Here is an 18,641-nt window from a genome sequence, read left to right on the forward strand (position 1 = left end):
TAATTTTTATGATAAAACATTAAATGAGCTATCATACCAAACAGTGCCTTTTAGCATTTTTGGACACCAAAATGTTACTGCGAGGCTGTATCTTTAAAATTGACGAGGTTATATACTTTAGCTACATTCGACTTTTCACGGTTAATTGTACCCCCCGTCAACAAAGTTGTAAGGGGGGGTATACTGGTTTCAGGTTGTCTGTCTGTCTGTCTGTCTGTCTGTCCGTCTGTCTGTCTGTCCGTCTGTCCGTAGACGCAATCTTGTGCGCACCATCTCTCCTTATCCCCTTGACAGAATTTAATGAAACTTCACACAAGTGATCAGTACCAACCGTAGTTGTGCATGGGGCATGTTAGGTTCTTTTAGAAAAAAAATTTGCAGAGTTATGGGACTTTGTTTTTTTGTTACTATACTATATACATAGACACAATCTTGTGCGCACCATCTCTCCTCATCCCCTTGACACAATTTAATGAAACTTCACACAAGTGATCAGTACCAACAGTAGTTGTGCATGGGGCATGTTAGATTCTTTTAGAAAAAAAAATGCAGAGTTATGGGACTTTGTTTTTTTTTGTTACTATACTATATACATAGACACAATCTTGTGCGCACCATCTCTCCTTATCCCTTTGACACAGTTTAATGAAACTTCACACAAGTGATCAGTAACAACAGTAGTTTTGCATGGGGCATGTTAGGTTCTTTCAGAAAAAAAATTTGCAGAGTTATGGGACTTTGTTTTTTTGTTACTATACTATATACATAGACACAATCCTGTGCGCACCATCTCTCCTCATCCCCTTGACACAGTTTAATGAAACTTCACACAAGTGATCAGTACCAACAGTAGTTGTGCATGGGGCATGTTAGGTTCTTTCAGCGACAAAAATTGCAGAGTTATGGGACTTTGTTTCTTGTTAACATACTACGTACATACAGTCTGCATATGCAATCTTGTGCGTGCCTAATCTACCAAACCCTTGCACACAATTTAATGAAACTTCACACAAGTGATCAGTACCAACCCTAGTTGTGCATGGTGCATGTTACATTCTTTTAGATAAATATTCTGCATAGTTATGGGACTTTGTTTTTTGTTACTATACTGTATACATACAGTCTATATACATACAGTCCACATAATTATGCAATCTTGTGTGCGTCAAATTGCAATGTACTGTATCAGTGCATGTGGGGGGTACATTCATCACCTTTAGTGATAGCTCTAGTTTATTAAGGAATAATATCGAACTTCAGACTTTGATCAGAATTTATAAATGTACCTTACGGTAGTGCAGCCGTTCTGACGATCACAATATTTATTCTTGTAAGCTACTTCGGCATAACAAACAATTGTTTTTGTAATAATTGGAGAATGCCAAGATTGTATTTGGTGAGTAGAGCTTGAACGACGAATTATATCCCACACTACGGCCTTGTCACGGAAGTAAGCCAATGTCAAAATCGAGTCTCAAAATCAAGTGCTCATCTGCTGGTCATGATCAACCTCCCTATTAAGTTTCGTGATCCTAGGCCTAAGCGTTCTCAAGTTATCGTACGGAAATGGTTTAACTTTCAAAATCCATAGGAATCAACTGCTGGTCTTGACCAAACTCCCTATCAACTTTCATGATCTTAGACCCGAGCGTTCTCAAGTTATCAACTTGACCTGTATTTTATGATGTTACATCTGTGTACCAAGATTTATTATCAGGTCCAAGCATTCTCAAGTTATTATCCGGAAACCGTTTAACTGTTACGGGTCATTGTGTCCTTGGCCTTTGACCTACTGACCTATTGACCTCAAAGTCGAACTTGACCTGTATTTTATCATGTTACACCTGTGTTACCAACACATATGATCCTTGGCCCAAGCGTTCCCAAGTTATCAACCGGAAACTGTTTAACTGTTCCGGGTTATTGTGACCTTGATCTTTGACCTACTGACCTCAAAGTCGAACCTGTTTGTTATAACGTTACACATGTGTATCAAAAATATTTAGATCTGTAAGGCCTATCATAAGTTATTGTCCGGAAACCATGTAACCAAGGACAGACAGACCGACAAGCTCACTCCTACACTTCGTTTTGTGGGGATATAATTATTTGTATGCTAATGGCACCAGGCAGATAATAATGTACTTCTTTCAAGTTCCTTTTAAAATAGGAGATAAAATCCTTTTAGATTTCTAAATTAGCTATTTTTAAGGGGAATTAATTGTTTACATTATAATCCGTTCTGAGAAGTAATTCTAAACTAATTTCTCTTATGAATCAAATAATCTAAAAAAAATGCACGTTTAGAAATACGCCTCAAAGATTCTCTTTTTTTGTACATTCCGAAACAAACGAATTTGGAAGCTACGAATTTGACACATTAATAAAGATTTTAAAAATCTTTACTTTAGAACCAATTACAGTTATTCAAAATAGGTAATATAATTTGTTCGCTAGGAAAAAACAACAAACGCATCCCTATAATGTAATTGGATCAACTGAAAATTATAATACATTCTTCATTTGCACTATATTCTTTATTCTTAGGTTGAGCAAAGGGAAATAACCAAAACGATAAATCTTTACACCCTTTATTAATGCTTACCTTTCTTTGCACGTTAATGGTTATGTGGCTAGGCACTGCTATGAATTCCATATAGACTACCATTATAAGAAATGACTGTCACACACCCAAATATTGAGAGATTACAATCAAAATGTGATATTTTTATACAACAAGAGCTGTCCGCAAGACAGCCAACGCTCGTCTATCTAAATTGTTGTCCAAGAAGCAGGAATATTACCCTAAATGTTATAATATCTATAGAGTTTCAATCCAGTCTATGCATTAGTTTTGGGGATAACCAGAAAGTTTTAAGGTCAAAAGGGGACATAATTGTGCAAAATACATGTCAAAGTTTGATGCTATGATCTAGTTTAATAAACTCGAATAAATGTGTGAAGTTTCAATTCAATATTTGCATTACTTTTTGAGATAATAACGTGCATGCAAAACATTACCAGGATTAACAAGTCCAAAAATGGGCATTATCTGGCAAACATAAATGTCAGAGTTATGGGACTTGAAGCTATCACATAGTTTTATTACCCCGAAGGCACTTGTGAAGTTTCAATTCAATATCTGAATTGGTTTGAAGATAGAAACTTGCATGCAAAACTTAACCAGGATTTTCTAAGTCCTAACGGGGCCATACTTTGCCCAAAATACATGTCGGAATTATGGGACTTGATCCTGTGAGGTTGGTTATTATCCTAGAAAAAGAAACAAAAAGTTTCAAAGCTATATGTCTTTAAATAATAGCTATATGTACGTGCATGCAGAACTTTTACCAGGATTTTCTAAGTTCTAAAGGGGGCATACTTTGCCCAAAATACATGTCAGAATTATGGGACTTAATCCTGTGAGGTTGATTATTAACCTAGAAAAAATAAAGAATAAGTTTCAAAACTATATGCCTTTAAATAATAGCTATATGTACTTGCACGCAGAACTTTAACTCGGATTTAAGTCCTAAAGGGGCATAATGTGGCAAAATTAAATGTAAGAGTTATTGGACTTGATGATATCACCTAGTTTTATAACCCCGAAGGCACATGTGATGTGATTTGCCCAAAATATATGTCAGAGGGACTTGACCCGGTGAAGCTGGTAATTGACCAATAAAAAGAAAAAATAAGTTTCAAAAGTAAGCCTTTAAATGATAGCTATATGTATATGTATGCGAAACTTTAACCAAGGTGTGACGCCAATCCGACGCCGACGCCAGGATGAGTAGAATAGCTCGTACTATTCTCCGAATAGTCGAGCTCATAACATGTCAGACACAAAAACATAGCAACTTTGAATAGGCTCAACCGATCCAGTATGTTTTAATTTCTCTGCAGACACACCTAAGTGCTTTGCTGCAGGCCAAATTTCAACTGATACATTTTATTTTAGAGTTACTGTAACAGGTTAAACGTCATGAATTTAGCAAGGGATTTGAAACGTATTCTAAACTTCAAAGAAACCATTGTATTGTTTGATTTTGACACACACAAATTGTATGGTCGTAAACATCAGTCCCTATTTAATAACAACAACCGGCCATATATAATTCTTTAATTAAACCTACTGAAAAAAAACTAGAATATTGATAGATATGATATAACACTAATGCAGATGATGAAGGTAATTTATTCAGGTAATGCTTTATTGTTTTACATACATATGTATAGACATTTAAAAACATATCTATAAAACGTATTTGCTTTGTAGCGAAACACCATTGAAATTATTCAAAATATTATGTATAACAAGAGGGTCATGATAACCCTTGGTCGCTCACCTGAGTAATATGAGCTACATGTATGCGGTCAGTAGGTCAAATTCATGGTCATGGAAAGTCATTTTAAGATCGGTGTGTAAAACTATACATGTCATCCAAATTTCAAGGCTGTATCTTAAAAAACAAGAAAGTAGGTCAGTAGGTCACATTCATGGTCACTGAAAGTCTTTTTTAGATCAGTATGAAAAACTGTACATGTCATCCAAATTTCAAATCTGTATCTTAAAAAACAAGAATGTAGGTCAGTAGGTCATATTCATGATCACTTAAAGTCAGTTTTAAGTTAGGTGTGCAAAACTGTACATGTCATCCAAATTTCAAGGCTCTATCTTAAAAAAAACAAGAAAGTAGGTCAGTAGGTCACATTCATGGTCACTGAAAGTCAGTTTTAAGATCGAAAGGCAAAACTGTACATGTCATCCAAATTTCAAGGCTGTTTCTTAAAAAAAAGAACGTAGGTCAGTAGGTCACATTCATGGACACAGAAAGTCAGTATTAATATCGGTGTGCAAAACTGAACATGTCATCGAATTTCAAGGCTTTATCTTAAAACACAAGAAAGCAGATCAGTAGGAAACTGTACATGTCATCCAAATTTCAAGGCTGTATCTTAAAAAACAAGAAAGTAGGTCAGTAGGTCACATTCATGGTCACTGAAAGTCAGTATTAAGATCAGTGTGCAAAACTTAACATGTCATCCAAATTTCAAGGCTGTATCTTAAAAACCAAAAACAAAGTAGGTCAGTAGGTCATATTCATGGTCACTGAAATTAAGTATTAAGATCTGTGTGCAAAACTTAACATGTCATCCAAATTTCAAGGCTGTATCTCAAAAAAAAACAAGAAAGTAGGTCAGTAGGTCACATTCATGATCACTGAAAGTCAGTTTTAAGATCGGTGTGCAAAACTGTACATGCCATCCAAATTTCAAGACTGTATCTTAGAAAATAAGAAAGTAAGTCTGTAGGTCAAGGTCAAGGTCAAATGACCCCTAATCACTTGCGATCGTCAGTTTATTATAATTAAACAGTCTAGGAAATATGATTTGATAATTTTTCAGTATTTTTTTTTCTATATAACTTATGAGTTATACATATAACAAGTGACCCCCGGGTTGGGGTCTCATTTCACTCTAGGGGCATAATTCGAACAATCTTGTTAGAGATCAACTAGCAATGATACATACCAAATATCAAGGGCCTAGACCTTGATCTTTCAGGCAAGAAGATTTTTTTTTCCTATATAAGTCTATGTAAAACTTGGGACCCCCTAGGTTGGGCCTCTCTTTAACTAAGGGGCATAATTTGAATATTCTTGGTAGAGGACTAATAGGCAATGCAGCATACCAAATATCAAAAGCCTGGGCCTTCTAGCTTCAGACAAGAAGATTTTTAAAGTTTTTCCTATACAAGTCTTTATAAACCATGTGACCCGGGCCTGGGCGAGGCCATATTTGACCCTAGGGGGATATTTTGAACAATATTGGTAGAGGACCACTAGATGATGCTACATTACAAAATATCAAAGCCATAGGCCCTGTGTTTTAAGAGAAGAAGATTTTCAAAGATTTTCCCTATATAAGTCTATATTATTCATGTGACTCCCGGGGCGGGGCCATATTAAATTTTGACATTAGGGAGATAATTTGAACAAACTTTGAACAAACTTGGTAGAGGACTATCAAATAACGCTACATACCAAATATCAAAGCACCAGCTCCTGAGGTTTTGTACGAGAAGATTTTTAAAGATTTCCCCTATATAGGTCTATATAAACCATGCGACCCCCGGTGCAGGGTCATATTTAACCCTAGGGGGATAATTTGAACAGTCGTAGTAGAGGACCACTAGATGATGCTAGATACAAAATATCAAAGCCCTAGCTATTGTGGTTTTGTACAAGAAGATTTTCAAAGTTTTTCCCCTTTATAAGTCTTTATAAACCATGTGACCCCCGGGGTGGGGCCATATTTGACCCTAGGGGTAATTTGAACAATCTTGGTAGAGAACCACTAGATGATGCTACATTACAAATATCAAAGTCCTAGGCGCTGATGTTTTGGACAAGAAGATTTTCAAAGTTTTTCTCTATATAAGTCAAAGTAAACCATGTGAACCCCAGGGTGGGGCCCTATTTTTCCCTAGGTAGATAATTTGAACAATCTTAGTAGAGGACCACAAGATGATGTCACATACAAAATATCAAAGCCCTAGACCCTGTGGTTTTGGACAAGAAGATTTTCAAAATTGTTCCCTATATAGTCTATAAAAAGTCTATAAAAACCGGGCGGGGCTATATTTGACCCTAGGGAAATAATTTGAACAATCTTGGTAGAGGACCACTAGATGATGCTACATACCAAATATCAAAGCCCTAGGCCTAATGGTTTTGGACAGGAAGATTATCAACGTTTTTTCCTTATATAAATCTACGTAAACCATGTGACGCCCCAGGGCGGGGCCGTATTTGAACCTAGAGGGATAATTTGAACATACTTAGTAGAGGACCATTAGATGATGCCACATACCAAATAGCAAAGCCCTAGATACTGTGGTTTTGGACAAGAAGCTTTTTAAAGTTTTTCCTTTCGGTTGCCGTGGCAACCAGACTTATGTATGGAATTCAATTCTTTGAACAATTTTAATGAGAATCATGCAAGGAACATCCCTGTCAAGTTTCATCAAAATTGGACTGGTGGTTTAGGCGGAGAGGTGTTGACGGACGACGACGGACGCCGGACAATCACTGACCACAATAGCTCACCCTTGAGCTAAAAACATATAACTTAAAGACGTATGCTAGAATTTCCTGTATGGTGATGGGCGAAAATTTTCCCAATAATAGAATTTCTTCAAACTTTTGATATTGAACGACAATCATCTACGAAACAAAAATATGCAATAAAAATCATAGGTCACCGGTATTGAAAAACGTTATAATTATGTCCTTGAAATCAGTATTTTTGGGGAAAATGACGTTTTCAAGGGCAGATAACTCTTTTTCAGTACTGGTGACCAATGATTTTTATTGCATATTTTTGCTTCTTTGATGACTGTCCTCCAATATCTAAAGTTTGAAGAAATTCTATTACTAGGAAAAAATTCGACCCTAATTCTAGCGTACGCCTTTAAGTTACTATGAGTATATAACATGCAAAGAACACACTGAGGGATCAGAGAGAACTTTCTTATCTTGCTTAATAAAGCTTTGACTTTTTTTCATATTCAAAACAAAACGGATAGTGACTTATTTTATGAAAGATATTTGAAAAACCAGATTATTTAGAACAGTTTCGCTCTACCAAAGCTGGTCAAAATTTCAATCTTACCAGTTTCTACCAGTCTAATTTAGTTTAGATATCAAATCATTACAATAATTTACCAACAAATTGACAAACAAACGGTAGTGTCTAAAAATTGAAAAGTTTATTACACGGAAATATTTCAAACTACGAAATGACAACAAAGTTGTTTTCCAGTAAATGTAAAACTGTTATGTCATAAACCCTTTACACATGTTTCACGCGTATACCGCTAATGTAAAATTAAAATCAATTTTGAATGAAGCATTTTTTAATAATGCATGGAAAGTTGTAGTCAAATAGACCATAATACAGATTTTTATAATATCTTCAGAAGAATTACTTTTTTGTTGTTGTTATTTTAAATCAAATAGAAAACAAAAACAAAACAAATAAATGGAAATCGTTAAGACGATTCTTTTGAAGAAATGACAAAAACAAACAAAGTAGACTGATAGCAGACTAGGTTTAAGATAACTCTATTCATGAGAGAAAATGCCAATGCGCAAATCCCTCAGGCTCATGCCACCTAGCTCCTCCTCAAAGTGGAACTCTATTATCATACAGAAATATTGAATACACTGCTAAATTCCATAATTCCAAAGGTTTAGAAAATAACACAAAATTGAATCATGTACAGTTAACTTTAAAGAATGTCTAACATGGAACAAATGGAAATTTTATGATTTATCAAATGGATCTTAGATAAATACAGAAATTTAAAGGTGAGTTCTAGTTTCACCAAAACATGTATATGTTAGTCTTCATCGAAAAACAGCCAATGCTTTGAAACACCTACTCTAGCTCGGACAGCCCCTAAATGCGATCAAGTGAATCTATTTGAACAAATTTGAAAGCGGTCCATACAAATATTTCAAAGACCAAATAACTACGTCAAGTGGCTCGTTTAATAGTATCTGTTTGTTTTTAGCCCTGTTGTTCCTTGTGGGTGGTTTATCAAAGATAAAAGGTAAGGGTAGATTTCCCGGAAGCACAGAGCATCCCAAACACAGCCATAGAGCCATGCATCCTAAAGAAGGCCCTAACAAAAAGAGGCTGTAACGGGAAAATATTGTAGACGTGTTGCTTCAAAAATCCAACAAGTACATTTTAATTATATGCAAAATAGAGAAAAAGGGGGAAAGGAGGGGTAAGGGGTAGATAAAAGGGTCGGGTGTTAGGGGAAATTGGGGCAAGGGTGAAAATTCAAAAAGATAAAAAGAAATAAGTGACATTTCCTATTAAACTTCCTGAGTAATATAAAAATAATAATAATGCGTTTTTGAAATGTATTGTAAGTAAGATAATTCAAATACAACTTGATTGATGTATGTTAATAAATGTAGCAAGTCTTATAATAAGCATTTATATAGACATAACGTGTTGACATTTCCAGCCATATTTCAACTTGAGGTTCCTTGTCCCTAGAAGTGTACTTTGTTGAGTTATTCGCCAAAAGATTCGACAGGACTGAGCTCATAAGTCTGTTGTATCTTGTGTTTTCTGAAGAAAAGTAAAATTTCGTACTTTATATACTAAATTCAAGGTATTGAAATTATTGCATAACATGCGAATACCATCGCAAAAATTAAAGAAGATGCATTTTTATCCCACCTCCTACAAGTACCTACATTTCAGTTGGTGATGAAAAGTCACAGGCAGACCCGATATATTTCATACCAGGCTAATAACTCGTATAAGTGGCGTAGTCAGAAAAACTGAAGCTGAAAACGATTCAAGATTGAAAAATTACCATTTTTTGTCTTTCAGAAGAAGAAGCGCCTGTACTGTCGGATGATAGCCATTTTGGCCTCTTTCTTCTTAATGTCGCTCTTATCTGAAAGCACAAGTGAATAATCGTTTAGTTCAATTCACGCTGTAGAACTTAAATAATCTGTTGACATACCTAACCGTATTATATTACCGATGTAACTCATTGCAGACTTGGAGCGGTCTTCTGCGCATGCCCGAAAGTGATTGTCAATTGTAGCGCACGGCAAAAATATGCATATTTTTGCATGTCCGCATGCATTTGTGTACAATATGCATAAAATACTGACTAAAGGTTAGGGTTAGTATCACCATGGTTACAAAATATATACATTTATGATATTTTCGTTCAAATTTAGTTAATCCGGTATGTACCGGAGTCTGTAATTTATACCGGCGCTCCAAGTCTGCATTGAGTCACAGTCTTATATTACTACCTTCCGGTTATAAGCTCTGCACTCGGTGTTACAATAACTACTTCAAAGCTAATTGTTTATTTTGAGGTTTCCTAATATTGACAACGGTTGCAGTGTGCCGTCCTGTAAGACTTTGTTATTATTTATAGGAGGAAATATGATCATTCGAAAGTATGTCTTGCTTCAAATAGTGTCAAAGTTGTACAAGAAAGAACCCATTAACTCATGCTAATAACGGAGGCGTTCGCAATAACCTGTTATTTGAACTTTCGGTCGATTAACCGGATGTTTAGTTCAGATACATACTTAACAAATAGTAACACATTTGTGACTTTTGGAACTTTTTATTCCGCGATCTGGAGCCAATATAGGTTTATTTGTACCGATAACCACCAAAAGACATGCTGATGGGTATATAATCAAAGTCAAATTAAAACGAGATTCCTGAAAATGTCTACGGACATGAAAATGTTAATATCAATAAAACATGAAATGTGTAACAAATAAAATGGAATAATGTTTATTATTTTCTTTATCGTTTATTCTGTTTTAGCTCTTATATATAAGTAAATGCGACAAAAACAAAAATGTTACCTTTTTATTCACCAGACAGTGGAATATAAAAATAAGCAAACCCTGTAAAAAAAAAAAAAAAAAAAAAAACATCATAAAGACAAGATATCAACAATTGTCTAAGACTGAGCCAGGCAAACTGGCCTTTTTTCTAAAGTAGATATGTGGTGCCATTTGGACATTATTTTAGATACTGATAGCCCTTATACCCTCACACAAGAATGCTACGAGCTCCGTACGAGTAGGTTTATAGTCGAATTTTTGCATATTCGTACGGCGTCCGTATGGGCATCGTTGATTCGTACAAGCGTCGTACGGATTTTTTGAGCCCGTAGAGGGCTCGGGAACTCGGTGAAAATGTTTCATCCAACTCCCGAGTTCTCTACGAGCACGTTGAGATTTTCGAAGTCGGGAGCAGCTCGCAAGAGCCCCGATCGGGAACCGCACGGGTCCCGGAAGAGCTCGTACGAGCATCGCACGATGTCCGTGCGGATTTGGAAAACTGCGAGGCTTGCCGATGCTCGCATGACTATCGCAAGGGACTTGCACGGTCAATGTTCGATGTCCGTAAGATATTAAGGACACCGTGCGGGGAACGTGCGATGTCTGTATGAGGCTCGTAGGGCGTTACGGTCGACGTACAGCATTTATACGACTTCCTTAGTAATTCAATATGGTTAAAAACAGGATCCCGTACGAGCGCCGTACGAGCCAACGGAAATCATACGAGATAAGACCGGGCTCCTTGCGAGCTCCGTGCGACTTGTCTGCGATGTCCGTACCGATATTCTAGGATTGAAAATGGAATTTTTTCAGACGTCGCCGAACTAATTTGTTCTTGTCACACGGATACCGTGCGGACACCGTACGACTTGTCTGCGATGTCCGTACGGATATTCTTCGATTACATCCTCTAACGATCGTACGGGGCCCGTAGGTACTTTGACCAGACGCTACGATTGTACAGAGACCTTAAGGATGCTAAAATTGCTGGACTCGTACGATTTTTTAAAACAGTACTGAGATCGTACGGTTTTGTGCCGAGGTATTAATAAATTACCGACCTTCCGAAAGACAGCTGGACTAAAACTAAGAAATAACATTGAAACAAAGTCTTATATCGAAAAATGAATGTTGACCGTCTGACACTAAAGTATACTATTTTGAAATAACATGAAGTTTTCCAGTAAGGGACTCGTCGGTAGTGTCGTGTAGTGTTAAATGGACAATATCAGTAGAGTTGCAAAACAACTTGAAATACAGTATCTTAATATTTGACGCATTTTTTCTTTGAATGCATAACAATTGAAATATTATTTTTTTTAAAAGCAAAAATGCCGTAAACCTGCAGGCTATTAAAGATAGCGAAAAGGTACTGGAAAATCAGAGTGTCCTCATTGATGGAAAAGGCGCCGAACACCCATGTCAAGCCCATTATTGGTGTCAGTATCAAAATACTTCGCAACGCAGTCCTGAAAATTGGAAAGCATTTTCTGGATATACTTACTTCGTATATCTCTAATAGCGCAAACGCATTTTCTGTCAAAGCATATAGAATTCTGCTGTCCAAACTATATTTATAGACAGCAAGCCTACATGTAAAATGTGGCCTTTTAAGATTTTTCTATTAGGTTCAAAATGTAACATGACCCAATCTTTACAAATCATTGTTTATATCTAAACTAGTTGTATCGCCATCTCAGCATAAAACGTAGTGACGTACCTCTCTATGTCAATGCACTTATCCAACTTTTTGCGTTGAGGTGACGATATAGGGAAGTATGTATGTAAGTAGTCTTGATAAAGATTGTTTTTAAGATGAATGATGAATAGGATTTATTATTTTCGTCATGGGCATGATGTACATGTTTGAAACAGTACGTATGATAAATCACACATCCATGAGCATATTTTATGTGAACACTGACCATTGTATCAGATTTTTCATTCTGTTCTTGGAAATGTATTTTAAATTTGGTTCTAAGGTTTGTAATGACTATTGAAATATTCACATATCACACAATAATGGAAACACACCTGGGTGTTTAGAATTTTAAATATTTCCCCCAACACGTCAATTATTGACAAATAGTACAAAATGAATATAAAATAAAGCAATAACGTACTTCAATCGGCCCATACTTGATTTTCTTGATATTGCAGCTGTCCCACACATTACCCAAATAACTATGGCAACAATGATGACGTTTAACTGAAAATAAAGTATAAAAAATATTAATAAACACTGCAGCTTCTACTGCCAGTTTTGAAGACTCAAACTGAAGCTAAAACTCACATGATATTAACTGTTTAACGTGTGCAACAGAGGTTGCCTTACATATATTGATCAGGGGCCGTATTCATAAAGCATCTTAAGTATAAGTATAAGAAATTGATTATTTACTTAAGTATTACTTAGGTTAGAAATTTATTTTACTTAAGTATATTTGTTATTCATAAAACAACTTAATAAGTAATTCTTGTTTTTTATTGTGGACGAAAACATTAAAAAAAAACATTAATTTCAGACAGATACAACATGCACAATTATGTTTAAAGTGCTTTTATCTGAAAACAACACTTTAATCGTAATCCACGCTATCTTATTTTCTGACTTAAGTCATTTCTTACGTATCTTAAGTTTTAGCTGTTTTATGACTAGAACTTTTAAAAGTTTTTACTTAAATAATAGACTTAAGTTGAAATCACCACAAACTTAAGTAAAATCTTAAACTTAAGTCAAAACTTATACTTAAGATGCTTTATGAATACGGTCCCAGAACACTATGTAATGTTTAACAATATTTGAATGAACGTTAGAGGCAATACGTAGCAGACAATAGAAGCGTGAGATCTTATACTGTTCTTTCAATACATTGAAATGGCATAGCAATTTCAAAATAAAATCTGGCAGAAACTTATATTCAATACATAAACTACCACAAAATATTATTAACATAGTTCATATTTTATAGCCATTGCTGTTTGGAAAAGTTTTAAATAATGGTACATTCTTTAAAAAATATTCCATTCATTTGTATTGATTGCACAGAGCTTGTATCATAGCAGATTTCGTTCACGTGGCTATGTGGGACAGTTTTATTTTGTGGTGTAAATTTATCTCTCTTCTGTTTTTTTTTTTTTTTTTTTTTTTGTTTGATTTAACGTCAAAGGGATTGTATCATAACTTTCAAAACAACCCTTGTAGATGTCGCTGTTTTGAACAGGTTTATATTGTAATGTAAATATACCAGTCAGTCATCTTATTTATAGATTGTTTTTATATCATTATGTCAAATCATGTTTTATCTCATTTGTAATTGCTTGTGTAGGGTGAGATCGGAGTTCATTGATTGGAATGATTGAAAACGTACCGCGATAATAACTAGCACGGGTACAATGAATGCCCAAATCAGTCCGGTCTCCGTAGAAAGCCAACATCTGAAATTACATGAAACTTCTTAAGACGAATCCACAAACTGGTAAAGTTGCTTTTGTATATATTGAAACATTTTGAACATACCTATATATTGTCCACTCAATTAGATTTAATTAAGACTGTATGTATTACTTAATTAAGTGTTAAATTGCACGTTTTCGTTACAATTATGTACAATATGTTCAAGTTGTAAATTAATAAAACAAAAAAACGAGAGACAAAATCATAATTTGTTAAATAATGAATACTTTAATGTGAAACACATAATAAAGAAATTTTCGCTGTACTTATTTTCAGTCCCGTATCCTTCCAACTTGGTTACTCCCATTGACACTGCTACAATGATAACTGCGAGAACTGGAATAAGAACGATACAAATTAAGGAAACGTATCTGTAATGACGATCGAAAATTTTTGCCCGATTTACTAATTTCCGAATGCGATTTCGGCATTCTTTGGCCATAACAGAAAATTATTTTTCATAATAAACGAATGTAAAACGGATATGTAAACGAATGTTAATTGCCGATAGTCATCACGGGTCCATTACCTTAATATAGATCAATTTAATTGAAATTTACACCGGAAGAAGATTATCTGATATAGACAGTTAATATCTCGACAACTCAAGAGTTTTACACGAATGATGCTTTTGACATTGGTGATATACGATCAGTGAAGAAACCCATATATATGAGTCAACTGGACAAAGGCTTGGAATGTTTTATATTGAAATACATTTGAAATTGCTGGGAAAAACAGTTTATAAAATTGTAACCCTTTTAATCACCGCCTTTTTATAAACTATTTGAAATATTTTTGTGAATAATTCTAATACTAATTAATTAAAAAGTAGAACCAAATATCATACGTACCATATGATGCTATCAACAAATGTATACCAGGTTGTTGAGTGTAAGGTTTGCGAGTATTGAGTGGTTTTATAGCAATGTAAGCTAGATTGATTCCTTCAGTCAGCATGATGAAGAACACAGTCAAAAACACCAAATGAAGAAGTACTGCCATTGCTGTACAAACATCCTACATTATATCAAATATATTCTATGCTCATATTTCAATAAAATATTGTATCATCAGATATTAATTTCAGAGCTAGAAGTGCATGAAACGAGCTTAATATAAAAGACACTAAATGTAAAACTAAAACTGCTAGTTATTCATTTGCCAAGTAAGTTTGAACTATTTACACCAGTACCGTTTATGCAAACCTAATTATTTCGTATTTGCATTGATACTGTGTAGAAACTAATCTTTTTCTTTTGTTTAAAACATGCAAAGTTATAGCAACGTTACTTTAACAGCTCTGTAAAGAGATTTAACAATATCTATTGTAAACACGGTAAAGCAGCAAAGTTTACACAAATTACTTGAAGAAGTCGAATGACTCATTGAATAAAAGTGTAATAATACACTAGCTGAAATAAAAGTCTTTTCAGTAAAGGTCTAGATACATGTGTGTTCCTTTAAAAAGACAGAAATTTTCATAATACGAATAAGCTACGAAAATTGATATTTCCAAGATGATATAATAATCACGTTGCATTTGTCTCTTCCAATACCAATTATTAGAGGTGGTGAAAGTACAGACAGCAGTCAAGCAAAATACAAATCTTGTTCAATTGTGTCTATGGATCTCGAGTCACTAGAAACTGTTTACTAATTTATCATTTTGTATGGGTTTCACTGAACAAATAACAGAGAATTTTCACGACCACCACGCGGCACTTCAACAACTCAATCGCTTGTCTATCACTGCTTTGTGTTAGATGGGGTGCAAAATGACTATATTAGAAGGCCATCCAGCTGGCTTACAGAAAATCAAGGTCTAGGGCCTTCCTACACCGTAAATAGCTGTACAGTGTCGCCATATGGCATGTCGTTAAATCCAACACAAACATTATTGTAGTTGTTACCTTGTGTTCCGTTCTGTTAATACCAGAAAGAAACAGGATGTATGCAATGAACAAGGAGCACGACAAATTGATGTGGAGTATGGACCTGACAGACTTAACGACTCTGAAAATGAAAATATATCCTTAAATACAGAAGTGTAAGTAAAACAAACAAACGATCATTGTTGACTGACTTTATGTGATGTTCTGACTACGCTATTATTTGTAAATGCAAGTTTATTCGGCTTTTCTCAGAAAACAATGTGTAGGGTTAAACTCAAGAGGCCTTCCTTATTTAAACCTACAACATTTCGCAATAGTAGTACTTACAAAAATGGCGTATAGAAACTGTTCCGATATGATTTGTTTTATCTACTGGTTCATCTACATAAAAGACATGTAATACTTCTTTTCAAAGGACGTAAGTACATGTAGCAATATTAATATTTTCAGTACAACTTCTTGTTCAATTTAGTACTTTCAAGAGCATTCTGGATTTAAGCGTTTATCATCCGAAGAATTTTAGAGACCAAATCAAAGCGTCTATCTTCAGCACCTGTTGCATTACAACGACGGACCCCAGGTTTTAACATTAGCATTAACAGTTTCAAACAACCAATCCGGTTATTTTGTCTGATCACCGGAAAGTTTTAAAATACGCTAAACAAAGCAAAATGAAATTATGTAACCATATACGTGTGTACTGATTTGTAGACAGGTACAGTGTAATAACATCATTGTCAGCAAACTTACCCTATTTTTAAATGATGACTGCTTACATGCTTAGTATTCAGTATTCATACAAACCTCCAGAAGTATATATGGAGAGCTGCAGTCAGGAAAAGACATATCATCGAGATTATACAGCCAGTCATCGATATTATAGACAGTGCAGTGGCATGGTCTTCTGGCACCTACAAATGTTTGGTATTGGTCATCAACCCTATCAAGTCCTAAATTTATACAATTACCTAACTGCTTTCTGTTATGCAGTAACTATACTAATTTAGACTATGGCCTAAATGCTTGAGTTCTGTCATTCAGTAACTGTCCTAAATTCAGACTATAACCTAAATGCTTACGTTCTGTTATTCAGCAGATGTACAAAAATTATACTATGTCCTAAATGATAAAGTTTTTACATAATTCAGTAACTGTACTTTTCACGAAATTTTGCTTTAAGCTGTTCCTCGTATAATTAAAAATTCAACAGTATATTTCACAGCCATCCAAATGTTTTAGATTATAAGAGTCTGAATAAGTGTTTGACTCTATTTTATTCCTATTAAATATTACACATTCGCCACATAAATACATTATTTTATGTTACATTATCCTTTGAAAACGTCAATTCTCAAATTCTTGATAAAAGTAACACATTAAACAGTTATGGCAACATTCTCGTACTAAATATTGCTTGTAGTAGTATCAGACCTACATGAAATACTGGTAACTATTTTAAAGGATTACTAATCATACTATGAAAACTAGAACCAGTATCAAGGGTAAAACCAAAAGTGTCCTAAGTGCACAAAGGGAAAGCAGAACTAAGAACTATTTCTCTCTAATCCCTCAGTACATGTTGTTTCTATCCGAGGTCATATTGACGGTATTTCTATAATATGCATACAAAAGTATACATTATAATATTCAACCGTTCGATAAATACGTGTATTTAGTGCGATAGAAAACATTAAAACAGGATAGGTAATAATGTAATTCCTCTGTAGTTTGCATGTTACTCATAGTCTCCCTTCTTCACTTGGAAACCACGTAGATCGGGGAAATTCCACAAACTGCCCTGGTCCGTTACTTAAATCTTTAAATGCACATACGCATACCTTTGACGGTGACGATGGACTCATAAGCACAGCAAAGTTTGTAAGGTGCTCACATACACAAACCACCGTGCCTTTATTCTGATCGTCTTCTTTTTGCTGACAACCTTCTTCAGACCAAAAGCCTTGCGAACTGTTTATAAAAGAAAAAAAACAAATGCATTCTTAGTAATATGGTTACCTAACTGTATGCTACTTCGTGTTTATTACCAGAAATCGAAATGGTTATAGCAAAAAATAACAATGAACCTAGCTAGTTCATGACTGCGTCTATAGTTTTTCTCAGTTAGATCTTAAGCATTGCACAATATTTATTTCAATATTTATATATGTACACACATATCCATTACAACAATAAAGTATATGGACAAGGTCAGGAAGTAATTTCAAAGACTTTTGTAAATCTCTCTCCTTGAGACATGTTTGCTAACTGAAGACGAAATATTAAAGCCAGAATAAATATGTCCTTAACATATATTCATTCAGTGATCTATCTATAACTGTTGTATGGAATTGAATTAATATTGATCACATTTAAATTGTAACACATATTTTAGAAATAACGAATTTATTCAAACTAAATGGTATATACTTATGCCTTCTATTAGTGGGCAGACGCTTCAATTTCCTTTACATATACATGTATATACATCTCTACTTAACATTGAATAAGAGACAAAATTACCCATTAGTTTCCTCCCAGAAGGAACATCTAGCATGTTCCCAATGATTCTAAAACAAATAAATATGAAATATACTACAGCATTATATCAATTTGATAAAGTATAAGTATACTTAACCGAAATTAGTACATGATTACTTATGTGTTTCACTTAGGAATAGTTTGTGTTATATGACCTATAATCAACACATATCTACTAGACTATTATCGCAAGCAATAACAAAATAAAGCTGTGATGTCATGTAATAAAGCAACTAATGAACGGCTTGCCGGTCAATAGTCAAATTACCGGCCCTCGGCCCGTCAGACCTCGGGCAATAGTTTTGACTGTTGAACGGCAAGCTTGCTTTATGTAAAATG

General features: G+C 34.7%; 1 protein-coding gene across 2 annotated transcripts in view; it reads right to left on the bottom strand.

Moving 5' to 3' along the window:
- Positions 1–4,178: 4,178 nt before the first annotated feature.
- Positions 4,179–18,641, bottom strand: part of LOC123538225 (adhesion G protein-coupled receptor L3-like) — a 59,787-nt gene continuing 45,324 nt past the window's right edge. The window contains exons 16-27 of one of the 2 annotated variants that reach the window (XM_053529944.1): positions 18,285–18,331; positions 17,603–17,732; positions 16,569–16,675; positions 15,783–15,885; positions 14,724–14,889; positions 14,136–14,205; positions 13,784–13,850; positions 12,536–12,621; positions 11,755–11,881; positions 10,431–10,472; positions 9,404–9,487; positions 4,179–9,153 (exon numbers count right to left, since the gene is read on the bottom strand). In XM_053529944.1, the coding sequence (XP_053385919.1) occupies positions 9,127–9,153; positions 9,404–9,487; positions 10,431–10,472; positions 11,755–11,881; positions 12,536–12,621; positions 13,784–13,850; positions 14,136–14,205; positions 14,724–14,889; positions 15,783–15,885; positions 16,569–16,675; positions 17,603–17,732; positions 18,285–18,331 (1,056 nt within the window). In that variant the 3' untranslated portion in view covers positions 4,179–9,126. The remainder of the gene's footprint in view (positions 9,154–9,403; positions 9,488–10,430; positions 10,473–11,754; positions 11,882–12,535; positions 12,622–13,783; positions 13,851–14,135; positions 14,206–14,723; positions 14,890–15,782; positions 15,886–16,568; positions 16,676–17,602; positions 17,733–18,284; positions 18,332–18,641) is intronic. The other variant, XM_053529945.1, reaches the window with a different exon arrangement.

Source organism: Mercenaria mercenaria, chromosome 18, assembly GCF_021730395.1.
Source record: "Mercenaria mercenaria strain notata chromosome 18, MADL_Memer_1, whole genome shotgun sequence".
Taxonomy (NCBI): Eukaryota; Metazoa; Mollusca; class Bivalvia; order Venerida; family Veneridae; genus Mercenaria; species Mercenaria mercenaria.